At 40.5% G+C, this 27,897-nt stretch overlaps 1 protein-coding gene across 2 annotated transcripts in view; it reads left to right on the top strand.

The window, feature by feature from the left end:
• ATP9B (ATPase phospholipid transporting 9B) overlaps positions 1-27,897 on the top strand; it is a 256,636-nt gene that overhangs the window by 31,548 nt on the left and 197,191 nt on the right. Inside the window, exons 3-5 of one of the 2 annotated variants that reach the window (XM_045790301.2) lie at positions 1,737-1,887; positions 4,559-4,672; positions 12,556-12,664. In XM_045790301.2, the coding sequence (XP_045646257.1) occupies positions 1,737-1,887; positions 4,559-4,672; positions 12,556-12,664 (374 nt within the window). The remainder of the gene's footprint in view (positions 1-1,736; positions 1,888-4,558; positions 4,673-12,555; positions 12,665-27,897) is intronic. The other variant, XM_087869720.1, reaches the window with a different exon arrangement.

Here is a 27,897-nt window from a genome sequence, read left to right as displayed (position 1 = left end):
TTGGCATGGGTGTGGCAAGGTGACTTGTGCTGGAGGGGTCAATCCTTGTGAGGGTGGGCAGGCCAGATGGTAACAGCAATAGGATGGTGAGAAATAATAATTGGAAGCATATTATGTTTTATTTGAAGCCTTATTTAATTTTTGTTTCATTCAAGCATGAACAAGATATCCCTAATATTTTACTGAAATCTACTTAACAACCCCCCTCCTCCCCAACAAAAGGCAGTAAAGGTGGGAGTACTTATTGTGGCAGTCTTAAATCACTTTGATAATATGCTGATTTGTAACCAGTGGAGATTTAGAAGTATACTTTATGTGTGGAGGATGCTATCTGTTCTTAAAAGTTGAAGGGAGGGGTGCTGGGGGGGGAGGTGACTGACCTGCTTGGCTGTTCCACTAGCCCTCAGGATTGCTATCACAAAAGAGCTCCTCAAGGTAAGTGTTCCCAGTCCTGCAGGCGGGTGCAAGGTGGACGCCCACACTTGGAGGGCAGGAAGCTCCTGAGGACAGACTCCTGTCCTTCCAGACTGAAAATTTTCTGTGCACAGCTAAGAAATAGGCAGATACTCAGTAGAGATATACCGATTCAGTTTATAGGGTGCCATCATGGGATATATATATATATATAAGGTAAGGCGATTTCTGAAGAATGATGTCAGTGTGATTGGAATAAAGGACTAGCCTCCGCCAGTGCCATGGAAGACACGCGGTGATTTCAAGATGGGAGTCCTGATATGTCAACTTCACTTTATAAGCATAGCTCCTGAGACTGTCCTTGTTGCGCATATCTCACGTTAACTTGTCAGCTGACTATCGCAGAGTGATGTTCAGAGCTTCTGCCTACTGCTGCCAGCTTGCTGTTCTAGCCCGGACTACACCTAGAAGATGCAGTTGAACAGCTTCCCTTAATAAGCCGTTCTAGGTCTTCTTCTACATGTTGCGGATTTGAGGGAAACCAAATTGTTAATGCTGAAGTTTAAATTCACAATTATTTTATGCTTAGTTCTATTGATTTTGATACCTTTCACCATTTTCTTAAGTATTTTGAGAAAGGTTTATTCTCTCTATCCAGAAGTAATGGTTTGGATGTCCAGGAAGTGGAAGTGTTTGTGCTTCTGGAACCCTGACACTATTAGACCATGGACAGAGTTAGAATTAAAACGTGTATTGTTGCATAGATGAAGATAGCTATATGAAAATGCACTTAAGCCTTTATTAGCACGAGACTATCCCATTAATCATCAGTATCCTTTCTAAATATTGAATCGAGCCGTAAGTCTTAATTTTATATTAATACCACTAAAATATCGTCTTTAAGAGAGGAAAAAAGTGATTCCCTCAGAGAGTCCACATCCTGAATGAGTTGATGTCTGAGGACCTTTATTGTTGGATCGCTGAGTGGTGTATTGAGAATTGCAAACAACATGGCTACCCTGTTCTCATGGAAGAGCACTGACTGCTTCAGAATGTTAATGGTTTTGCCAGTAAGAGGGTCTACACAGGGAAGATCATTTCTCTGAGCTTCTAGAAGTCATTATGCACTCACACAAATCTCTTTCAGTGTTTCATGTCAAATCTATATCAGCATAACCTATTTTAAGACAACTTTACAGATTAGCATTAGATATGCTATCCATGTCTGGTAAATACAGAAACAGTACTAACTCTAAATATGTAGAATGAATTAAAAAACTTTTTAAAAAGCATACATAATGAGTGTCTTTTGTTTCATGCAGTTGCTGTGATTGGCTGATAAATATTTGTCAAAGAAAGAGAGAACTGAAAGCTCGCACAGTGTGGCTTGGATATCCTGAAAAGTGTGAAGAAAAGCATCCCAGAAATTCTATAAAAAATCAAAAATACAATGTATTTACCTTTATACCTGGGGTAAGACTATTACATTCTTAAGAATGGGTTTCATATCAGAAATTGCTAGCTTCTTTTGTTTTCTGATTTTTTTAAAAATATTTTTTCCCCTTGTTAATTGTGTCATGTCCAAATCAGTGACCTTTTGCTTTTTAGCCATTTATGTTTCAAATAGTTGTTAAATAATTCATGCACATTTTTAATGGGGACATCATGGAGTTCAGTGTTAGAAAATTTATAGTTTGACTTCAGTCCTAGATAAACATATTTATATTATTGTAGAAATAATCAAGTAAGCCTAAATTAAATTTTCAGAAAATAAGTCGTAAGTTTTGTGTGGAGGTGAAGTGGAATGTTGAGTTTAAAGCCTGCCAAGGAAGTTCATGATGAAGTAAGATAACTTTTTACACAAACATGACTCAGTAACAAAATATCTATAAGCATTTATAGACATATTTTCTACTTCACATTATAAATTTCAGGCCATGTTTTATTGTTATATCATTAGTTATCTTTAATTAGGTATTATGCCAAGTGTAAATAATGAGGTGTAAATATTTCATTACTTTTTTTGTTGCTTAGTGATGTTTTTGGCTTAAGTTACAAAACTGAGTTTGTATGTATTTAGAATGATTGAATGATTTTTGTTTTTCTGTACATTTCTTATTTTTATAGACCAATTTATTCGTCTTTCTAAAGGCAAAAGGAAGCTGGTACTGGTTATATTTCTATATCAAAGTTTTTGACACATTCTAGTAATTCACTCTACACTCTTTTGCAAGAAAATCTCTTGGTAATGTGAAATAAGGGCTGTTTTATTTTTCATGTTTTAATTTAAATAATCATGCTGATTTCATATTGGGCATTGATTGCCCCTCACCACCCTCCCCCATCCATCTAATAGTAGGCCAGTGATTCATATCTAATTTACTCTTTATTAAAACACACAAAACTACTGGCTCCGTCATTAAAAGACTGCTCTTTTGTCAGGACAATAAAATGTAAGCTGTCTTTCAGGCAGATAAATATTCTCATCTTTATTGAATGAAGCTCCTGTTTTCTTTAAATTTTAAATACAGATTGGCGAAGCACTGTACATTTTCTTAAAGGTCACAAAGTTCATTCAGTAGACAATAGAGTATTGATTACAGGGGCTTAAAGCCCACAGTGCAGCCTCACCCTGACCAGAGCGAGTCCCTGCAGCCCGCCAGGATGGACTGTGTCCTGAGAGTACCTGTTGGTGTGGCCATAGAATTATTACCGTGTGAATTCTCTCTCTTAGATTGTCTCTTAAATTAGGCTTTTCATCTAAAACGTAGTATTTTAGAAACATTTGGTAATTGCACAGTAGGAATTCTATGCCATTTTTAGCACAAATGGCAATTTTTGAATTGCTAATAGATATAATTTATGCTAACTGAGATTTTAAAGAAATCACTAAGGAAAAAGAGCTTTCTCTCCTGCTGAGATTAATTTATGAAATGACTCAAAACATTTTTAGACAGCAATTGAATATGATTATGAATATAAACGTGGTATCAATGTAGCTGATTTTTGAGTTGCACAAACAACTGTATGATGATGTAGAAAACTTCATTATATAAAAACTGTGGTTCCAGACCCTTTAAGTCAACAATAAGTACTTAACCCATTGCTCTGCTCTTGTTGAAATTTCTGTACCTTCCAAGTTGCATATAAAGTGGCATCCAAGGAGATGGTGATTTGAAAGTTGCAAGGTTGTAAGTTTAACTGCAGTTGTAGTGTGCCATTTGAATTATTCTCATCTACAAACATGAGTTTTGTTCCGTTTTGATTTTCAGTTTAAATTTAATAATTTGAGAATTTGTAAATAGAAGTCTGTTAATATACTGGATCTTGGGTTTTCTTCCTTCAAGATAACTCTGTTTGAATTAAAAAAACAAAAATAAAGTTTCAGGATTTGCATTCCTACAGTTTTATTGAACGATACTTATTTTTATTGAAAATATTATTGCTGATCAACTGCCAAGAGATTATAAAGAATATATAGGTCGCTGTCTTCCTGAATTGGTCTGTAACTCACATGATTTTATATGTTATCATTTCTTATACTTCGAGAGAAGTAAATAGAGGAGATTAAGGCAGTTTTTGTGAAGTCCTATCATGTCCGTCTTGCTTGTTCACTCAGTTACTTTAAAGCTGCCCAGATGTTCCTGTTCAGAAACATGGCTATCATATTTGTTACCATTTTATAAATACAAGGTTAATACAGCTTTCCCATATAAGATTTTCTGAATTATCAAGAGTATGCATTTGTGTGTATATAAATATATATTTATTGACTTACTAACATTGAGAAGGTTTTGCTATCTCATTTGCTTTGATATACATACAAAGATTTACAGAGGAGTGTGCAAAACTGGAAATCTTACACAAGAAAATCAAAACTTTTAATGGATGCTTTTAACATAATTGGAAGTTCTAATTGTGTTTTTTTCAATTTATTTTTAATATAACTTTAAATAAATACAATATATATGTGATTCAGTTACTGGAAAGCCAGTGTCAAAATTACTAAATTTACTGTAACTCAGGGCATATTCTCACTGTTTGATGGGAATGTAGTTAGATATTGTGCTGATTTAATTATTTAATTGAAGTAGTAAAGGTTTTCCTTGGAGAGATTGTGTTAATTTTTTCTTTTCCTTTTTAGGTTTTATATGAACAATTCAAGTTTTTCTTGAATCTGTATTTCCTGGTAGTCTCCTGCTCACAGTTTGTACCAGCATTGAAAATAGGCTATCTCTACACCTACTGGGCTCCTCTGGTAAAAGAAAAGATTTTTGAAATTAAGTTAAATTATTAAGTATTTAGTATATAGTTTTAAGAGTGGAGATGGTTGAAAGAGAAACTGATCAGATTTTAAGAAACATGATATTGTTGCTGTGTATCATTGAACTTCTGTTACAAGATTTTACAAAGCTCTGCCACTGAAATACTTGCAGCTTTGCAGGAGTGTCAGGGCCGTGCCACTGCCTGTGGGTCTTGGCTCAGAGGCCACTAGGCGCTTTTGCTGGTGGGCATGAGGGGTGGTTTCCATGGGGCATCCTGTACGCGGTCTGTCTCTCCAGCCTGCCCCCCGCCCCATGGTGCTGTTGGGAGTGATGGTGTCCGGGTCTGCTCCGTGACCCTGCTGGCTGGCATCCTGATAGATGGGCAGTTCTTACCTTTTGGCGGACTATCTCGATCAGTGAAGTCCAGACAGTTTCTGATTGACAGCTCAGTGTATAGAAGTTGTTGAAAGGCAGATGACACTTAGCATCAGATACTTCTGCTTCAAACATAATGCTGTTTTAATGGTTTGATTCTGTTTGCCAATAATTTTCATTAATTTTCAGCTTATACAGACAAAATGTGTGCCTTCTTTCTTCCTCTCACCTAGAAAAATGTACTGCTTCCTTTTGGGCAGTTTACCAGCATAATCCAGTCAAGAAAACATAGCGAATGGAAGAGCAGGGCAGTGCTCACATTCCCTAAGCACACCCTTTAGAAATGGAGATCTGATCAGCGTGTTCCTGAGTTGATCTCTTCTGGTTGGTGCGGTCCTGCTGCCTCCCAGAGATGGTCTTCTCAGATGCACCAAGGAGGACTGGCCAAGAGGACAGAAATCTCGCTGACAGGGTCAGCTGAACCAGCCTTTCCTGCTCTCGTCCACATAGACTTTTGAGTAGCATGGATTTGAGCAGTGAAAGTAACTGCATTTGTCGTACAAATACAAAATCACCGAATGAATGAGTACATTTTCACTCATTAAATTAACAAGGTTGGAAGATATTGGGGTTATTTAAATAGGGTGGTCAAGGAAGGCCTCTCTGGGGGTGGCACTCAAATGCTATCCAGATGACAGAGTGGCTGGGCCGGGCACAGAACAGGGAAAAGAGATGTGCAAGCAGAGGGAGCCGGGTGTCTGGTGCTGCTGGAGTGTGGGGACATGGGGACTGTGATGGAAGGGAGGTCAGTGGGCGCTCGCATTTCCTCCTGAGTCGGGGAGGGAGCTGTCTGTCTCTGTAGGTGTCCCACAGCACACGAAGAACACTGAGTCTCAGACCCCAGTTGTCGCAATTGCTTCAGGCCAGGTGGCTGTGGAGAGAGGACAGAGGGGATTTTTTTTTCTTTTTTCCTCGCACCTTTCTTCCCCCTGCAGGCAACTTCTGTTCTGCATTTGAGATTCAGTTGTTAACGTCTCCCTTAATAATTTTACTACTTACGTTTGTATCACTAAAATAATACACAGTATTGTTTGCATGCTTTAAAAAATTTATATAAAGATTATCTTACTGTATGTATCCTTTTGCATCATGCTTTTTTGGCTTAACGTTGGTTTATAAAATGGACCCATGATGACACATACTATTCTAGTTCATTCATTTTTCACTTCTCTGAAGTATTCTGTTGAATGAATACGTCCATCTTCCCAGAAAAGGAGACTTCGAGGTTTCTTCTCATTTTTCACAGTTACGGACTTTGGTGTAATGGTCTGCGTGGTTGTACGTTGTTCCCCGTGCACGTGAGCTGGAGACCCCGTAGGCTGTGTGCATCCTGGAAGTCTCGTTGACAGACTGCTCCTTCCTTTTTCCAGTTTCCAATAAAAGCAGTATAGCATTACAGAAATTTTAGAGCATAGGGAAAATACTTGCTTATCCTGAAAACACAACTGTACTTACAATTTCAGTGTGTTTGTTTCTGGCCCCTATTTCTACCCCCGAGTTCACGCGGTTGCACTGAACCCCTTCAGTATCACCCCCATTTAGGTTGAAATTCACTTTAGCAGTGATAGTCTCAGAACACAAGATCTTTTTAAAAATCTAAAGTAAAATATAATCATTTCTATTTTGCTTTTGTATCTTTTCCTATTATCTCTGATTTAAGTAGCTTTTAATCAAAGAAAATGTTAGTTGTAGATGGATTCCTGATGAGGAATTTAATTTTAACCGTGCACCAAATTGACCTTGTCGACCAGAGCTGGAGTGAGAGCATGCGTGTGAGCGTCAGTGCCTCTCCTTCCTCTGCTTCGGTGTGACGGTTACGTCCTCTGACTTGATTGTCAGCTGGAGGCGTTGGAAGTACTTTGTCCTTCTCTTGTCGATGTGTGAGGATTTACTGTCATATTTACAGAAGTGCCTCAGTCAACCCCTGTTTCAGTATTCTGCTGCTGTTACTCTGCTGCAGTCGTGGGTCAGGGGCTCCACAGAAGGGTGCAAAGCCCAGTATCCCCATTTCAGTGACGCTTCCTGTTGCCTTGTGATACGCCCGGCCAGGTTCCCAGTCCCTGCTCTCATAGCGCACCGTTAGACCTCAGAAACGGTCTGCTTTGTGAAACCGTGTTCTCTTGTTCTTTGATTTGGCAGCAGCCACAATCCATGCCTTTCGCCAGATAATCAGTAATGAAGATTTGTTAGTATCTATGCTTGCACTGTTCACATACATCTTAACCTCTGATTTAGCAAAAATCTCAAGTTAATGTGTACTTTAGGTTCACCTTTGAATCCAAGAGGCAGGCTGACGTATGTTGGTTCCTTGATCCAAACTCACCTCAGAAAATTTTTTTTTAAACTGAAAATTCAGATCTCATATACAGAAGATCTTTTTTATTAATCTAGGCAAAGTTAAAGAACCTTTAAACTAAATCTACATCTAAAATACATATGTATATTATTATTAAGTAAAGGAGGTATGCTTCAACAGGATTCTTCCATTGCTCCTGATTCCTTGCTCTTTCTTGACCACCGTGTTTGGCCCCGTGCTGTGTCGAGGGCCCGCACTGGCATGTGGTCTTTACACACGCACTTAATGTGTTGACGTCTTTTCTCTGCCTGTACTCAGGTTCTGTATGGTTGCTCAGAGAAAGGGATTAGCATTTCCGGATTCCTCCTTGCCAGAAACCTGCCAGTGAAGCATCAAACCATCATACAGCTGGTGGTTATAAAATCTTGGGTCTGACATCCACTAATTTAAAACAGTAGATCTTCACCTTTGTTCTGCTCTCCAACTCAAGGGTATTTCTAAAAACAGTGATAGTTTATAGTCTTTCTTTATCAAGTACTGTGGGCAGTGTTACTTACTTGCTTCAGCTCTGATCTAATTTCTGTTCTTTTTTGCCGTGGAACAGAAGAGCAAACTGAAAATAAGTGATTTTATCGCATTTTTGTGTCAGAATGAAGATTACCTTTTGCATCATTCAGCTTTCACAGCAGCTCTTTGAGGGAAAGCTGTTGTAATCAGAGTAACAGAACAGATTGTAATGCTTTTCTCTGAGTTAATCAGGTAGAATGGATCTATCCGTGCAAGTGACTCTTAGATAAAGGAGGTCTGGATTGTTAACACTGCATCTTCCTCATAAGCTGCATTCCTGGTGTTTTGTTCATGGAAAGCCAGATAGGCTGCGTAGGTGACTGGTCAGCCTGCGAGAACTCTGATTTTCAGTCTTTCCTTCTGTCCACTCTTTCTTCTGAGCGTCTCTGCACGTTGGAGGTGTGGGTGGAGTACGGAAAGGAGAAACCAGATCAGTTACTTGGACTCGTACCTCCTACTGTCCAGAGACAAACACTCTTAACATAAGCTACACATTTCGTGCGATCTTTGCAAAAGTATGTGTGCTGCTTGTGTCTCAGTTTCCCTGTGAATTAGAGCTAAGGGTCACACACCTCATAAGGTTTTTGTGGCATTTAAAAGGTAACTCATCTAAAATACATAGAAAAGTTTCCGGCATGTAATAATCCCTCAAGGTTAAACTGATTTTTACTCTTTTTATAAAAATAGATCTTGTTTTGGCACTTACTCCACGTGGCTCCTGGGCCATCTGCAGAAGTAGGAAAAAAGAATTGCACTTTGTGATACAAGATTTAGTCCCAGCCTGTGGACTGGCCGTGTGACACGTTCCTGTCATGCGTTGTGACTGACAGGCTGATGCACAAATACTGTTGTTTCCCTGTGAAATACTGTCACCCTCTTGTGTTCGCTTCTGGTTTTTCTTTTCTTTTTTTTTTTTTAAAGATTTTATTTATTTATTTGACAGAGACAGCCAGCGAGAGAGGGAACACAGCAGGGGGAGTGGGAGAGGAAGAAGCAGGCTCCTAGCGGAGGAGCCTGATGTGGGGCTCGATCCCAGAACCCCAGGATCACGCCCTGAGCCGAAGGCAGACGCTTAACGACTGTGCCACCCAGGCGCCCCCGCTTCTGGTTTTTCTAGGTGGCATTACTATAGCTTCCGTCTTGGACGTGGTTGGGCTGAGGCCAGCTACTCCTGCGGGACTGCTTGTCCACATCCTCCGTAGGCCACCAGTCTGTTCTGATCTAGTTAGGACTCAGGAGATCTAAACTCTAAAGGCAGAGGCCCACGTGTGGTAGACTCCAGTGATTAAGAAGGAAATGGTGGCCTGGCGTCCGCTGCGCCTTGCTCATCATCTGCTCCACGTTGCGAGGCTGGCTCTTGGGGCTTTTCTCAGGATAGCTGTGCCGGAGACAGACGTGGTGGTGTGGGAGTGACACCTCACATCTGTTCTGTATTCAGGTGCACCTTTGATGGGAGGCGTGGCCTGGAGCGGCTTGCATGTGCTAGCAGTCTTTGCCTGTGACCGGGGCTCTGTTTCCTCTGAAGAGTGCTTCACTCCTGTTTCAGAATTTGGAACCTACCCCTCTTTGGTGACCCTCTCTAATATCACTGCTTCAGAGATGAGAGCTTATTTCACTCTCTGAGTTCTTGAAAGCACTAAGGACTATTATGTGCTGTGGTTTAGAATTACCTAATGAGTGGCGAATTAACTTCTGCTGTCTTTAAGCCGTACGTTTCCGGGGTGAAAGTTAGATTGACCTGGAGAGTGTAGATCACATATGTATGTCTGGGGCCTGTTCCTTGGAGAGAAGAGGTGAAGGGACACATTTCAGGGAGGGCTCGAGCAAGTCTGTAGCGCAGAAGACCTTCCAAGTGATGATGCTGTGTCTGCCTGATTCAGAGCTGCTCGTTCAACAGTGCTGTCTTCAGTCTCTAAGGAACATAGTCTTGACAGCCGTTCTCCTGTCTCTCTCTCAAGGCAAGACAGTCACAAATAGAATTGTAAGACATTACTTATACACTGTGAACACAGGTCTGTAACAGTAAATATTCCCCTACATGAGAATGGCTGCATAGGACTGTGTTTCCTGGGTTGGTGGGTGCATAGTTTTCATGTTACCAAAACTGAGCTGTGACTTAGAGTTTGTGTTTTAAAAGTGGTGTTGTCTTCCCACCTGAGACTAACTGCATCTTTGAATTAAGGAAATACGGTATTTCAACATACGAGTGTACCGTGAATTTCCTATTTGTAGACACTCAGGTTATTTCTAGTTTTTTATATTTGATGCTGCTGGGATTCTTCTTTTTGTTTTTGTTTTGTTTGTTTTTTAGCATAAGTTTCCAGAAGTGAAACTGTTTGGTTAAAGTGTGTGTAAATTTTAAGGCTTTGATAACACTAAATTTGTTAAAAGAATATTGGTATCTCCTGCTTTGGGTTTTCATATTTTTTCTTTGTCTTACTTGTACTAAAAGACATCTAGATAGAAAGGAAAGAAGGAAATCTGGATCTGTTCACAGAGGCATGATCTAGTACATTGGAAAATTGGAGGTGTTCACACACACAGAAATGCTGGAACTAATAAATGAGATAGTAGGATTGTAGGGTACAATCTAGATACACAAAAACCACTTGCATTTCTGTATACTAGCAATGATCATCTGAAAATGAAATTAGGATAACAGTTCCACTTACAATAGCACTGGAAAGAAAAAAATAGGACTAGATTTAGCTAAAATGCAGGGTTGCATACTGGAAACTAATAAAATATTTAAAAAAAAATCAAAGATCTGAATAAATAAAAGCCATCCCATGTTCAAGAACTGGAAGACCATATTGTCATGATGGCAGCACTCTCCACGTTGATCTGCAGGTTCAGTACAATCTCTGTCAAGATCCCGCTTGGCTTTTCGGCAGAAATTGATGAGCTGGTTCTAAAATTCATATGGAAATGCAAGAGACCCAGAGTAGCCAGTGCAGCCTAGAAAAGAAGATAGCATTTGAGGACTCCTGCTTCCCCATGTCGAAACTCATTTCAGAGCCACAGTAGTCAAGAAGGCGTGGCACTGGCAGAGGGAGAGATGAATAGACCAAGGAATACACCGTACAGTCAGAAATACACTTGACGTTCATGACAGATTGATTTTCAGTAAGGGTGCTAAGACCGTTCAGTGGACCGTTTGGTGTGCTCAGCAAATGGTGCTGGGGCAGGTGGACAGCTGGATGCAAGAGAATGAAGTTGGGCCCCTCCCTCAGGTCATACCCAGAAATCCACTCATAATGGATTCTAAACCTCAGTGGAAGAGCTGAAACTGTAAGACTCCTGGAAGAAAGCATAGAGGCAAATTTTTGTGATCTTGGATGGTGAAAGCCCAAGTGACTAAAGAAAAACTTAAATAAATTGGACTTACCAAAATTAAAAGCTTTTGGGCATCAGAAGACACCATCAGGAAAATAAAATGATAACCTAGAGTGGGGGAAGATATTTATAATCTCTCACATTTGCTAATCACATGTCTAATGAGGTATTTGTTTCCGGAATAATACGAAGAGCTCTTACAGCTTCACAGTGAAAAGACAAATGACACAGCTAACAAGTGAGTGTAGGATTTGAACACACGTTTACCCCAAGAAGATGCACATGGCCAATGAGCTCGTGTTAAAGGGGTATGACCACTGTGGGAGGCAGTTTGGCAGTTCATCAAAATGCGTGACAGGCCACATCACCCAGAAGAGGCAAATCCATAGGGACAGAAGGTTGGACTAGTTGGTTGCCAGGGGTTGGGGGCTTGAGGGGACGGGGGTGATAGCTGTCAGGTGTGGGGTTTCTCGCTCTTTGGGGTGATGAGAACATTCTACAGTCAGATGGTGGTGGTGCAACTCTGAGCGTGCCACGGAGGATCACCTTTCAGTAAACGCAAGGGCTCACTTAATGTGGCCTGTTGGTGACACAGACACAGCCCTGTAAGGACCTCTAAAAAAGATGACGTCAGCCACATGTTGGGCATAACAGATTTCAGATAGATCACAAGCACATCCGAGTTTTATTTATGTAGCATCAAGTTGGTCTGTTGAGGTTTCTGCTTACCAAACGAGACAGGACAAGCCCCGTGGCTGTGCCTGCGCTCCCACACAGGAGGAAGCTGTGCTTTGGGACTGCGCTGTCTTTCTTCCTGCTCCTTCCACCAAGGCAGGTTCAAGTGCAGAAATGATAAGATATCAGTCTTTGGTAATTTGATTTTTAAAGGCTTGAGCGTTCTAAATATAATTCCTGGTTTGTTTTTTTTTTTTTTTAAGATTGTTGATTTCTTTCTCTTTGGGTTGCTAAGTATTTCTGATGTTTAGCTTGAAGTTTATGTTATGATACGAATTTAAAAAATTTTTTTGGGAATAGGGAGAATTTTAAATCTTTTACTATGTATTATATTTTTCTTGTAGTGTTTCATTTTTACTTTTTGTCTTTTTTCTTCGCTTTCGTTTATGTTTTAGAAGTAACATAAATTGAGGGGGGGAAAGTAAAACTGCTTGGTAAAAGAATATTCCCTTAACTTTTTTGTTAAAGCTAGTTTTCTCAAATACCATATTTTATTTTGTTTCATAGGGATTTGTTTTGGCTGTTACTATCATGAGGGAAGCAATTGATGAATTTCGGCGTTTTCAGCGAGACAAGGAAGTGAATTCACAGCTATACAGCAAGCTCACAGTAAGAGGTTAGCAAGACCCTTTTCATCTAGCTTATCATTTGCTAACTGTAATCATCATTTTAGAGTTAACATAAATGAAAGAAAACATGTCATGATTCTGTTATTGAAAATAGCATTATGCGATTACATACAGTGCCTAATTTTTTTAATAATATAATGCCTACAATTTCAGGTACTTAGCCACATGTGAAATCCAACTGGTGTATGCACATTTTCCATTAAGCCTAATATCACCCTACCCAAACCCTCTGTGTTATATTTTAAACACAGTCATAGAGATCAGACAGACATCTAGTACCATGGCCTTAGGTGAAGGGCCTTGGAGCACCTGCAATGAATGTCATGATCCAAAGTGATAACTGCTTTATGCCCATTTCTCCTTCACTTCATTCAGGGCTTTAGCCCTTGCTTAATTTTATGTTTTTAAAGAGCTTGTTTGTTTGGTCTCTCAGTCCCGGTGGAAAAGAAGCAATATATTGGGAAGAGTGTGGGAGAAGCCATTATAGGTGGGCATTATGACTGCCAGAAAGTGACACCATGACAGTCATGACGTCAGTGAGGGACAATGAAGGAGAGCACTGAAAAGCTAGACAAGTATTCATAATAACTTTGAAGCCTATTTAAAAAATGAGGTTTAGAGTGGAGTTTGTATCTTCTGTTTACATGTGGACATTCGTACACTGAATTTATTTATTTGAAATAATTCTCCAAAAACTTTTTCCATAGCTTATTGCATATATTTCATATAACATAAAGTGTATCCATTTAAAGTATACTTTTCAGTGGTTTTTGGTATGTTCACAGAGTTATGAAACTATTACCACCATCTAATTTTGGAACATTTATAACATCTAGAAAGAAACTCTGAGTACATTAGCTGTTACCCCATTCTTGCCCCTTCTGACCCTACTCCAGGGCCAGGCAGCCCCCAGTCTTCTTTCTGTCTCCGTGGATTTGCCTCTTAGGAGCAGGCCACAGAAGTGAAATCGTGCGTGTGTGGGCTTTTGTCACAGGCTTCTCTCCCTTGGCGTCCTGTGTTCAAGGTCCATCGATGTTGTGGCACCTTTCAGACTTTATTTCTGTTGTTGCCAAATAATACTCCACTTGGTGATATTCCGTGTGTTGTGTTCACCCATTCATCTGTAGGCGGACGTTTGGATTGTTTCCACTCTAGGCTGTTGTAAGTAATACTGAGAATGTCTGCATGTGAGTGTTTTTGTTGAACATTGTTGTATTTCTTTTGTAAATATACCTAGAAGTGAAATTGCTGGATTATATGGTAACTATGTTTTTGATAAACTGCCAAGCTATTCTCCTAATTGGCTACGTCGTTTTGCATTCTCACTGGCAGTGCGTGAAGGTTCCAGTTCCTCCGCATCCTCACCGGCACTGTTACTGTCTGTCTTTGTTGTGGCCGTCCTGTTGGGTGTGAAGTGGTATCTCACTGTGGTTTGTTTTGTGTTTCCCTGATGTCTAGTGATGTTGAGCATCTTTTCATGTGCTTGTTGGGTGTTTGTATGTCTTCTTTGGAGAGATGTTTATTCAGATCCTTTGCGTACTGTTTTAACTGGGTTATTTGTTTTTTAATTATTGAGTTGTAAGCGTTCTTTATATAATCTGATTTAAGTCTCATGTCAGTATGTGGTTTGGAAATATTTTGTCTCATTCTGTGGCCTGTTTTCTCTTCTTGGTGTCCTCTCATGCCCAGAAGTTTTCATGTTGATGATGTCCAACTCATCTGTGTTTTCTTTTGTTGCTTGTGCTTTTGGCATTGCAGCTAAGAAATGGTTTGCCAGCCCAGGGTCACAAGGATTTACTTCCACATCTTCTTCCGGGGATTTTATAGTTTTAGCTTTGACATTCAGATGTGTGATCCACTTTCGTTTCATGTTTTGTCTGTGGCGTGTGATATGGGTCCACAGGCCTTTGCATGTGAGTATTCAGTTGTCCCAGTACCATTTATTGAAAAGAACTGTTTCGCAGTTAAATTGAATGATTAACTATTAGGAAGCTTTGATGCTTCAAGTAGTAGCGTGGTAGAGCTTAGGTGTGTTGTAGAAAGAGGTAGGCTTGAGTTTTGGAAGAAAGGGTCCCCGGAATGGCCAGGTAAATTAGGTGTAACCTTGGTGTGTCTTCTTTAGATATAGCATAGATTCTGGCTTATTTTTTAAATTATTTTTGATTGTGCTATTTGGACTGTACAGAGATTTGTTTCTGTGTATTATTTGTTTCATTCAGAGCTAAATGGTGTGGTGATATCTGTGAAACTGGCAGAGGAGGCAGTCCTGCATGTCCCTTCTTCCACAGAAACGTGGAAGAGTCAAGCGTCTACCGTGAGGAATGCAGCCCACATTCTTGACTGGGGACTCTGGACCCTGGCTCTGAAGGGAGTAGAGCAGAACTTACTTGCAGAGAATTGTGTCTGTCTGTCCAGCTTGCCAGGGACACGTGAAGGACTGACTCAGGATACTTGTCTTTCTTTCATCTAACTTGGACGTTCACTCAGGGCAGAGCCAAGAACCAGTAGGCATTTCTCAAGCCTATGTCAGGCTCAGGGAAGGCAGCAGTAGCTTGGGGCCAACAATGATAGTTGACACACAGAATAGAGTGTCAGATGCTGGGTGGAAGAAGCTGCAGAGGGGATCTCTTTGGAAAATTAGGGCACATAAAAGTTCCTGTGTTTGCTGGGGAGTTTTGAAAGCCACATCCAAGGCCAGTGCGGGATCATGCTCAGAAAGACCCCGAGAAAGTGTTTTGCCTCCGGCCAGTCTCTAAGCTCAGTGCAAGCAGAGGTGAAGGCTCAGGCTGAGTTGTAGGCAGCCTGGCTCTGTGTTGGAGTCCCCAGCACCGAGGGAATCTGCAGAGACTGGGAGAGGCTCGTCTCACTTTCTCTCCTCTCGCCTCTGTCCTCCTCCCTTTCTCCCTCCTTTGCTTCCTTCCTCCCTCCTCTCAGCTCTTTCCTTCTTCCCTCCCACCATCCCTCCGTTTCTTTCATAGTCTTGCCCCCCGCCCCATGCAAGGAAATCCTTTCCGAAACACTGGCTGAAAGACTTCTCAGACCACCCATGACAAAGAATACACACTTTACAAAATGAGTCTAAAAAAGTCACTGTATGTGCATGGCTACGGCATATACCAAACAACAAAGCAAACCCAGAAGAGGGGGAAGTGACTGATTTCCTGAGTTACCAGATTATAATAGTCAAAGTGTACAGGTTTCCACAGAAAATTACAGAACATGCAGAGAAACCATGTGGCCCAGTCACAGAGGAAATGAATAGAAACCGTCCCTGCGGAAGCCCAGATCCTGGACTAGATCTAGACAAAGTCTACATTAGCTGCCTTAAACATGTCCAAGGAGCTAAAGGAAACAACTGAAAATGCTGAAAGGATCAGGAAAAACGAGGTATTAAGATACAGAATATCAGTAAAGGTATACAAATTATAAAAAGGAAGCAAAAAGCAAAAATTCTGGTGCTGTAAAGTACAATAAATTAAAGGAAAAACTCACTGGACAGTGAGTTTCAGTAGCAGAGTTGAGAAGGCAGAAGAAGGAATCGGTGACCTTGAGCCTAGGTAACTTCAATAACCAGATAATTTCAAGTGGAATTATCCATTCTGAGAAGCAGAAGGAAGAATGGAGGAAAATAAACAGGTCGTTAAGGGACTTGTGGGTCGCGCCAGGTGTACTATTGTGCACACAGTGGGCATCTTGGAAGGAGAGGAAGGGAGAAAGGGCGGAGAGAATGTTGTAGGGAATAGTGGCCGTTAACTCCCCAAATTTGATGAAAGACATGACTACACATTCAGGAAAATCAGTGAATGCCTACAAAGATAAATGCAAGGAAATCTGCACTGAGAACATGACAAGTCAAAGTGTTGGAACCCGAGGACCAAGAGAATATTCTGAGAACAGTGAGAGAGAAGCAGCTTGTCACACACAAGGAAGGGCTCTTGAGTCAGAAATCCTGGAGGTCAGAAGGACGTGGGGTGACATTATTAAGATGGGAAAAGAAAAAAACGGTCCACCAAGAATTGGATGTCCCTAAACCTATCATTCATAAACGAAGGAGGAATTGAGACATTCCCCAAATGCCTTTAGAATTGAAAACAGGGACTCAGGCAGATAGGCATACACCCACGTACGTGCAGCACTATTTGTAATTGCCAAATGTCCACCAGTGGGTGAATGAACAAACAAATTCTGATGTTTTCTTACGTTGGACTATTATCCAACCATAAAAATTAATGAATACTGATAAACATTGGGTGAACCTTGAAAATATTACACCTGTGAAAGAAATGAGACACAAAGGGTCATGGACTCTATGATGTCATTTACACAAAGTATCAGAACAGATAAGTTAATGGAGCTGGAAAGCAGGTTGTGGTTGCCATGGCCTGCGGAAGTGTAGGCAGTGGTGGGGGGCAGCTGCTTAGTGGGCATGACGTGTCCTTGTGTGGTGATGAAAATGTTTGTGAGCTTGATAGAGTGAGTTGCACAACACTGTGAATGTACTCAGTGCTGCTACATTATTCACTTTAAAATGGCTGATTTTATGTTGTCATTGTCACCTAAAAATAGTAAAACAAGTTGAAGAAGGCATACTAATATGTCTGTTACTCTTCTGTGATGCTCCGACTCAGAATACTTTAAAAATAATTGTCAGTGGGTTTATTTCAAATACAAATGCAGATTTACCTTTTTAAACAAGATCGATCACCACTGGTGATCTTTGAAAGGACGTTTTACATGTAGATGATGATACTGCTTTTTTTTTTTTTTTTTTTTTTTTTACTAACTTGTGAGTGTCAGGTAACTTGCTCATTTGCATAACCAGCATTCAAGGTAGGCTGGTGTTATCTCCACGTTACAGGTGAGGGACCTGAAGCTCACGCCCTGTGATTTGCGCTGAGCCACTGCGGTTTTGGTGGAGTTCATATTTGAACTCGGACGATTCTGATGTCAAACCCAGTGTTCCATCAACTGTGGTGTTTGCTTTGTGGCTGGTTATTCTGATGCAAATGACTGAAAAGTAAAATCTGGGATATAAAAAAATGCGTGTATATGCTCATTGACTTTAGTTTGAAATTTGTTTTCTTGTCAAGAATACTTTCTGTTCATCTTAATTTCTAATATTTTGTAGTGATCTATTCTTTGAATGGCACTTCTTTATGTGACTTAACTGTGGTTTGTTATGTCATATTTACAGTATTTGAACTTTTTGTATTTGGAGTTCTTTTTTTTTTTTTTTTTTTTTTTTTAAAGATTTTATTTATTTATTTGACAGAGATAGAGACAGCCAGCGAGAGAGGAAACACAAGCAGGGGGAGCGGGAGAGGAAGAAGCAGGCTCATAGCGGAGGAGCCCGATGTGGGGCTCGATCCCGCAACGTCGGGATCACGCCCTGAGCCGAAGGCAGGCGCTTAACCGCTGTGCCACCCAGGCGCCCCTGTATTTGGAGTTCTTAAGCACATTCCTGAAGAAATACTCTGGGAAAATGTTCTCTGCTGTATGTTTTCTGTGGAAAAGGAAAGCCACGTCCACTTTTAAGTATGCTCCCATCTTGAGGGTGCTTTATTAGCAGCAGAGAGCATTTTAACTGGTATACAATCTCAGTCAACACTGAGATTTTTACTTTTATTCAGTTATTGTTTTAGTCATCTCTGCACCCAGTGTGAGGCTGAAGCTCACGACCCCGAGATCAGGGGTCACCTGCTCCTCCTGCCGAGCCAGCCGGGTGCCCTGATGCCAGGCGATGCTTAGTTAGCTGCCTGTGCTGTTTTTTTTTTTTTTTTTTTAAAGATTTTATTTATTTATTCGACAGAGATAGAGACAGCCAGTGAGAGAGGGAACACAAGCAGGGGGAGTGGGAGAGGAAGAAGCAGGCTCCTAGCAGAGGAGCCTGATGTGGGGCTCGATCCCATAACGCCAGGATCACGCCCTGAGCTGAAGGCAGATGCCCAACCGCTGTGCCACCCAGGCGCCCCAGCTGCCTGTGCTGTTGCTCGAGAAGCTGCTTCTCTTGCCGTGCGGGAGTTTTCTGTGTCTGCTATGGCCACTGTCTTTGCTTTCCCCATTTGTGACTGCTTTATTATTCATTTTTGGCCCCTAATGGACAGCATGTGAGTCAGAGTTTAGGAGGAGAATATGAAATTGTGGGCAGCTTCTACAAAAGTCCCTGACGAGGACTTTGAATTGTGGGACCTTTCTGCATTTGGATTCTTTTTACCTCTTGCTCAGGAGAGGTGTCTGACCTGCACACTTGGCTGCAGTCATTCCGTTGGCTGGCTCTCAGTTCACTTCCGGATAGTCACTAAGTACCCAGTGTGTGAGGATTCAAACATGAGTAAGTCCTCGATTACGCTTTTTAGAGAGTTCATGCAGTATTCTGGCAGAGACGATGAATTTAGAGTATTTTTTTGTCTTAGTCGGCCACTAGATCTCAACAGGACAACATTATGTCATCCACTATTGGTGTATATTCCAAATTTACACCTAAAGCTAATGTGGGACTTCAGATTTAGAAATGGGCCTAGAATTAGTTCTGTGCAGTGGCTCCTTCATACAGTTGGTGATGACTACAGTCAGTCTTAGCTGTTTCTTGTCATAGTTATGGCATTTTGTTGTTTAACATGCTTTCTAGCATTCAGACGTAGGAGAGAGAGGGAAGCCTGTTGACTTTGAACACTGTGTACATTGTGCGTGTGTGCACGCGTGTGTGTGCAAGGAAGAACATTTACATACTTACATGCTTCTTGTGTTCCAGTTTCCTTGCCGAAAAGGAACTTTATCCGCAGAAAGAGACCATGTTCTTTATTCCTGTCTGTTCTAGCATCTTTGAATCTTACTGTGGACGTTGTTGTCACATACTTGTTAAAATTCTTACTAGCTTTTTTTTTTTTTACATAAGATATCATGAGTTATCTTAATGAAATTCATCTTTTAATGAAATTGACTGGGTGTCATAGTTATTCCTTGAAAAAATCAGGGGATCTTAAAATTCCTCGTTACTGCCTTTCATACTTTGCGGGCGATGCACACTTTCACTGGACATCCTAATTTGTAACTGGTTTCATGAGTTACTGCATTTTCCACTTGATAAGAATTTCCTTTTGTGACAGTCATGTCTTCAGATAGTTGGGTTTTTTAAAAAACAGTATTCTCAAATGTCAGCTGAAGTTTCCCATCAGAAATTGCTTAGGAGCTGATAAACTCAGAAGTAGTTAGGGTGGATTGTCGCCATCCAGTCCGCAGAGAAGCGTTGGTGACTTTCCTTCTTTCATTCATGTGGTTTCATCTTTCAGTGGTCCACTTTTTTGACCGTGCAGATGAAGGAGAGAGCAGTGGATACTTGGAAGTCCTGTTTGTGTATTTTCTGTATGTATTTAGAGTAATCCTTTGATAAATGTGCTCACCTTTTCACATGTTTATGGCATGTAGCCTTTTTTCCTGTCTGTGGTCTGAGCAGCGTTTGGAAAATATCCATTGAAGAATGTTCAGTATACATTATTACATTTGTACTATTCAGTAGTAGTTCTTCAGTCTAGTACCTGTCAGGCACAAGCATACAGTTGAGATTTGTTATCTCGTCTGTTTAGTTCTCTGTGGCTGTACTGAGGTGGACATAGATACCCGGGGCTAGATGTGTACTCATAACCCTCCTCACCATCCTTTTTTCCCTGGGTCACCCTAAGAGGATCTGTATGAACTTATTTCTTCTGCTATTCATACACTTAATATTTTTTATTGCACTGTTTCGAGATTAGGGGCCACGTGAAAGTAATGAAAAATACTGGCTAACACAAAGTACCCTCTCACAGATGAGAGAAATAATTGTTGTTGTGTGGGTACATGTCTGTGCTAGCATCTGGTGTCTCCTCCTGCTCGCTGGAGTCACTCTGGTGATCACCTTTATTATTGGATTCTCAGCTGTGTTCATACTGCTGTTTTCTCTAGAGTTATGTAGGGCGGCTGGCACATGGTAGGTACTAAGTACACGAGAAATTTCCAAATCAAAGATGAAAAGTTTTAAGCCTAATGTTGTCAGGCAGCTGCCCAGTGAGGGTACAGCACTTTGCACTCCACTGTGCCCACACATTCCCTTTTCCTGACGTCCATGCCCTACTTTAGATACTTTTAACTTCCCAGCTTTCTTGGTGAAAAGTGCTCTCATTGTGTTTTGCTTGCTGCTTACCTTTTAACTTTTCATTTTGATCTTTGATAAAAGTTTATTCCTCTTTTTTCATATGTCCGTCTTTACTTTTTCATAATTTCTCTGAGAGAAATTTATCCTGTGACAAATATGTTTGTCTTCTTGACTCATTTTTGTATCTTTTTCTTTTAAATGTAGGTAAATTTATACTTTTTATGTATACAAATCTGATCTTTTCCTTTGTGGTTTTTACTTCAATCTTAGAAGGTCTATTCAACCCCAGTGTATGAGTATTTTAATCTTGCTACAGTGTTTCTCTGTGTTCATTTTCCATAGCCACTTGTAGTTTTACCATCAGGTGTGCTTGTATGAAGAAGGAATCTGTCTTCTTTTTTCCCCCCAAATGGTTACTTAGTTCCTTTCAAACCGGTTATTAATGTTATTAAAGTTCTTTTCTTAGACCTTTGAGAAATGCATCAGATTTGTTTGGGCCCTTTCCTTCGCTTTCTCTTCTGCTCCACTGACTCATCCAGATTTCCGTGCTGATCCCATTCCAGTTTTAAGTAATGTTACTTTTTAAAGCACATTGTAGTATCTTGGAAAATCTTTCCCTTTCTCCCTCTTTCCCTCCCTTCCTCCACCAGTTATTTCTCTTTTTCATTTTTTTTCCTTGTTTTCCCTGGAAACATGAAACACTCTAAGATGATTCTGAGACTTACTTTCTGCTCGCGTATTCGACCAGTGACACTGAAACCTCATAAATGGGCTCGCGGCTGCTTGCCTCCTTCATCTGTGGTTTCTTCATTCTCTACCAAGGATTGGTGTCCGCCTCCACACTTGGGAGTATTGGAGCAGTAAGAGACCACCGTGGGATTATTGAAAATCTAAGGAAATGAGAGACTGGAGACAATTCTGAACCATGTTCAGTTCATGCCCCTCTTAGTAGTAATGTCACCGTGCAGATTCACGTAGGGCCTTAGGATTTTCGTACCTTTGTAGGCCCGGGAGAGAGGAAGGCGGCTTTTTCATAAAGCTTCTGTTTCTTTTGTGATTGAGAGTCTTAGAACTTGCTAATTATGGACTGTTCATATTAACAGTATTTTGTATTTTAACATTTGGTAGATGTGTATTCTTTCTAACCACAGAAAACAAAGATTAGACATTTCTCTTATGCAAACACCAGCAGGCTTAACCAAGACTTTGAAGTGTCCCGTCGGTAGTAAGACCATTAAAATTTTCATTTGTGTCTGTTAGTTGATAAAATATTTAGTATTGAGATACTTACTAATTTTTTAAACCCTGTACTTTTCTACAAAATCTTTATTTAGTTAATGTAGTGCATTGCTATTGATATTTATTTCATTATTTAGTTCTGCATATTGCTTCAGGGAGAAGATAAGTGCATTGGTGGGCTGTAAAGTCTGCATGGGTAGTCTCTTCTGCAGCTTCTGGACTCTCTCTTGGTACTACATGGATGGTATTAGCTAGTGACATAATTTTAGAGGGAAGTGGTTGCCTGATATAATTGATCCAGTGAATAACATTAGGTGCTTTAAATGCTTCTTACCACAATATAAATTTTATAATTTCCATATTCTTCCTAAAGCACAAGATAGAAAAAGCAAAAGATTTGATTGTGTTTAACTTGAGCGTCTTAACTTTTTTGCTATTGCTAAAGAATGCTTTTTAAAACTATTGTAATTATTGCTCATGAATGTTTAAGTGTAAAAATTGGTTACTTCCAGCAAGATGCTTTATAACCCTCACCCCAAAACAGCAGTATTTCCTTCTTTTTATTTTTATTTTTTTTAAATTTCGATTTTTTTTTTTTTAAGATTTCATTTATTTATTTATTTGACACAGAGACAGCCAGTGAGAGAGAAACAAGCAGGGGAGTGGGAGAGGAAGAAGCAGGCTCCAAGCAGAGGAGCCTGATGTGGGGCTCGATCCCAGAACGCCGGGATCACGCCCTGAGCCGAAGGCAGACGCTTAATGGCTGAGCCACCCAGGTGCCCCTCCTTCTTTTTATTTCCTAGGGTGTGATTACAATTCACACATCACTGTATTTGATCTTACTGTGCTCTATGTCAGGTCACTGGAGTGTAGGTTCCCTGCAGGCAGGGCCTTGCCCATTTTGTTCCCACTTTTGTCCCCAGCCTGCTTCGGGGGAGGGATACCATGTGCCTCTCTGCCCCTGCCCATCTTTAGCAGGAGTCAGAATGGAGTTGTGTCCTCTCCCAGGGCCTCCCAGCCTGAGCAGAGTCCCGGCCTGTGTGCTCCAGGACGGGTTTCACGGGGCCTGTCTTGTTTCCATCATTTACTGGGGACAGCCTCAGACTGTAAAGCTGCCCTTCATCATCTTGAGACTGTTCGTCTGTATTCGTATCCTTGCCTTTTCCACTGTGTCTCTGACTCTCAGGTTCCTTTACTGCCTCAGGCTCCCACTGCAGACCGCTCCAGTGTGCCTTCTGGATTTCATAGAGCGCTCTTCCTCTGCAGCCCTGCCACGTGGTGGTGGCTTTTCACCCGGGGCTGGGGGCCACTTCACCTGGTGCGAGGCACTCTTCCTGTCTTTCTCTTTTCCTCCCTCTTACACCTGACTTCAGCTGTTTCTCAGCTGCTGATTCCTTGGTCTACACCTTTGTGCTGTTTCCGGCCCCTGTGATGTTCTGGTTGATGCAGTCTGATTTGTCAGCTTTTGCCTTTATGATTGTGCTTTTACTTTCCCATCTAAGAACTCTTGGCCTAACTCAAGTTCACAGAGATTTTCTGCTATGTTTCTCCTATGTTTCTTCTTCTATAAGTGCTTTGGTTTTAGGATTTGTATTATGTATATCCATATTGAGTACATTTTTGTACCAGTACCAGGTGTGCACGTAAGTACTTTTTTTGCATGTGGATATCCAAATGCTTCTAGCACCGTGTTTGGAAAAGTCATCTTTTTCACGTGGCATTGCCTTACATTTCTGTCAAAAAATCAGTTGTCTTTTGGGGTGCCTGGGTAGCTCAGTCAGTCAAGCATCTGCCTTTGGCTCAGGTCATGATCCCAGGGTCCTGGGATCGAGCCCCGCATTGGGCTCCCTGCTGCTCCCCCTGCTTGTGCTCTCTCTCTCAAATAAATAAATAAAATCTTTTAAAAAAATTAGTTGTCTTTTATGTGTGGGTTTATTTCTGGACTGTCTCTTCTACTCCACTTATCTGTTTCTCTCTTTATGCTAATACCATTCTTTTTTGCTTACTGTTTCTTTATAATAATTCTTGAAATCAGGTGCTGTTTTCCCTTCAACTTTGTTTTTCATTTTTAGAGTCTGGTCTAGGTCCTGTGTATTTCGATACGACCTTTAGAATCAGCTTGTCAGTTTCTCTAAAAATGCCTGCTGGGATTTTGATTGGAATTCTGTTGAATCTATAGATAAATTTGAGGGGGAACTAACATTTTATTAATACTGAGTCTTCTGACCCATCAATGAGATAGATCTTTCCCTTTATTTAAGTCTTAAAATTTCTCTCAGCAATATTTCTTTTCAGAGTATAGGTCTTTTTAAAAATGTTGTTTACTTATATATGTAAATAAACATTTCCCAGCTACCCACCTTGCTTCATAATCCTTGTTAAATTAGGCTTCTACTTCCACAGCCAGTTAAACTGTTCAGGGAGTTGGTGGGGGTGCTGGTCCCACCCAAACAGCGGAGACAAGACGAGCAACCTGCTCCTGTAGTGTGCAGTTGTGTGCCCGGGGACCTGCACGTGTCGTCTGATGTTACCTTTCAGAGTGCCTCTCACGTGTAAGCTCCTGTAGTGTGCAGTTGTGTGCCCGGGGACCTGCACGTGTCGTCTGATGTTACCTTCCAGAGTGCCGCTCACGTGTGATCAGTTCCTTTCTTAAAAATCTGCTCCAGTCTCTCCCACTCTTATTACCTGTGTGTGTTTTGTTGGGAAAGAAGTAATGCATTTTCATCCTTGTTTGTTATCTTTTTCTTGTTCAGGATGGCTTATGTAGCTACTTCCCCGTTAGTCCATTGCAACATTGGACCCATTTAACTGATTACGAATAGTTTGGTCATAAACTTCTCTTGTTTTGAAGTGCGGTAAGTTTGTTTGATGCATTTGCAAAGAACAAACTAAACGTCCTAAAGGTATGTTTCAGTTATGCTTTGAACCTGTCACAGGGTCTGGGTTTAGTAGACACTGTGATGTCTGTTCATAGCAGATAAGCACATTGTGTAGAGGTGTGCGTGCATACTGCTAGTGCTCATGTGGGTCCCTGAAGGCTTTGGGAGGCTCTGTTTGCTATGGAATTAAGGCGGGCTGTGAAGGGAGGGCTTCCAGTCAAAAGAAACAGCTAGTATAGAGAACTTGGGCCCCCAAGGGTTGTGGGATACAGCAGTGAAAGCAAATATAGACTGTTTTAAAGCCAGAAAATTAATTTGAGATTAGTTTTGAAGAACATGTGTATAATGATGTAAATCTGAATTACCTTCTAAGTAGTTGTCAAATAGTGGAGATTTTTTGGGTGGAGATAAACATAATCTTTAGTTTTGCCAACCAGTTCATTTGGAATTCATATTGAATTAGGGAGTTGATAGTAATGGAGACCATTTGATAGAGTGTTCTCTTTATTCAGGTAAAAAATGAGTAGCACTGAGATTGGTGGGCAGGGTCTATGTTTAAGAAGTTTTGGAGTCAGACTAAGTAGGCCTTTGAGTTACTTCTTGATCTTTCAAAGGAGACTGTGAAATTTGGTTCATGCAACAAGCCAGGTGAATGCTTTTCTTCTGAGAAACATGTAAGCTGCTACTTTGGAAGCATGGTGGCAGGGAACATTTATTGCTAGGAGGAGGGCTTAACGGAAAGATTTCGTTGCAGTAGTTTAGAGAGAGGGAAGGATGGCTGTTAACCGTACTTGGTAACATTGACTGTTAACCATTTCATCAGAAAGGAAAAAGCCAGAGCTTGTACTCGAGGTAAATTGAATACAGTGTTTTTAAGAAAAACTGTCCTTAGGTGTAAGTACTGGCCTGTACTTGTTACTGAATTTAGAACTTGGTTCTATCAAGTATAGCTTTGGGATTATTAACTTTTAAATACTGACTTCAGAAACACTTTGCATTGTTGATGGCTCTACTGGGCCGTGAGGGCAGGTAGCAGTTCTGGCTTTTCTTTGTGCTGTGACATGTAAAATTTAGGGATTTTCTTTTGTTACCAGTCCCCCAGCTCTGATAATAGTATGTTTGTAGGGTCAGCTGTCAGCTCAGTTCACAGAGGGTGGCCAGAAATCAAACCGTTTGTGTAGGCATGAGCTGTTCACAATGGGCAGCTGGGCTGTCACTGGGGGGCAGGTGCCTAGGGAGCAGGTAATCTTTCTCCATCTTTTCTGTCTAATGCCAGAACTGCTCTTGAAGAAACAGAAGAGAAGTCAGTGAGTTCATGTGACCAAGGCTGTAAAGGAGGCACAGGGAGTCTCCTGCACAGAGATTATTTCAAATTGTTAGAGAACTAAGAGCCATTAAGCAATTTGACCAATTCTTTAAAATTTAGGAATGTGTACTTTGAGCAGGTATGTAAGGCAGATTGCCGTACTGATTTGACATGATAGGCTCCTCCTGTTTTGTTCCTATTGTCATATTCTTAACGTGAGAACTTTTGGCATTGTATTTTACCATCAGCTGTCTTCCTTAAACATGTATTTGTGAGTAAGTTCCATCGAAATGAATAAAAATCACTATATAATGCCCCCAAACTAAAGGCTATTAAATATAAATTGTGTCTGTTTTGCGATAGTGTGTCTCTTTATCAGAAATGTAAGATCTTGATTAAGGAGTCAGAAAAGGATGTATTTTTCTGTTTCATAGTATTTAAAAATTGTTTACTACATTTATTTTCTCTTATGATTACAGTTATTTCTCTACCTCTCCTTTTTGAATGGGTCCATTACAGAGAATATAGAAAAGCAGAAGGAAGGAACAGTGGATTGGATAGTAGGAGAGAAAATAAAATTAAGTTATAAGACAGGAATTCTGTTGAGTAATACTCAGGGAGCATGAGATCAGTGAGTAACTTTGCTGCCTGGTGCTGAGCTATAGAAAACATAATAGTGGGAGCACAGACGTGAAACTTGAAGGGACCAAATGAAAAAAATAATTAAAATAGACCTTCTCTTGTAAGTGTACTTTCTGGATATTAATAGACATATACTTGTCAATTATCAAGATACTTAAGATTTGTTTCACGTGTAATTCTAAAGAACATTGCTATTTTATAATATGAATAAAAAATTAGCTCCCCCCAACTAGTTATAGTCCTTACATGTTTATTGTATTATTAAGTAACATGGAAAAATATAACAGTTAAAAACTTTTTTTGATGTCCTCAAAACACATCTTTAGGGACAGGTGTGGTCCTTTTGAAAGTCAGCTGCTTCAAGAAGTATTTAGGAAATAAGTTTTTAGTAAGTTGAATGTGGTCTAAAAGTCAGTGGTATAGCTGGTAATGTTAGTTTCTGATAATGTGATATGAGCTTGCTTCTTGTTCTGTTAGCTTCAGAATGAATTGAATGTGAAGACATAGGTCTTTTCCCATGTTTAAAAGAGCCATAAAAAGGTAAAAATAGATCCACAAGACTGTTGCCAGTTCTAAAAGGGAGATGGACAGCGGGAGGGAGGGAGGCAGGGTTAAGAGTCCCAGGGAGAGAGAGAATTTGAGTAAGTTTTGTTATGTATGTAGGATGGTGTCTCAAATTACGTCTATAACATTTTGTCTACCCTGTATGACGTTGACGTTATACAGTGTTATCTGTTGAATTTTATAGATGATCACTGTACACTACGTATTGTATAGATAATCTGCGAACTCACACACTGTGTCCTGTAGAAGAATCACTTCTTGATAAAGCTTTCGACCTTACCAGGATCACTTACCAGTACGGAGCCATCCGTACAGCTACCAGCGCATGGGGATGTGATGTATCATTTTCTTTACTTCTCTTGTTCTGTCAGTTATGTGTCAGTCAATGCCATTCACAGTATTACTATAAGGATTGACATCTTCCTGTTACTCACTCATTAAATCATCTTCAGTACTGTT

This window comes from Ursus americanus, chromosome 19, assembly GCF_024610735.1.
Source record: "Ursus americanus isolate L20-20 chromosome 19, mUrsAme1.1.p, whole genome shotgun sequence".
In the NCBI taxonomy this organism is placed as follows: Eukaryota; Metazoa; Chordata; class Mammalia; order Carnivora; family Ursidae; genus Ursus; species Ursus americanus.
The sequence above is the reverse complement of the archived record's forward strand: the minus strand, read 5'-3'. Positions and strand labels throughout refer to the sequence as shown.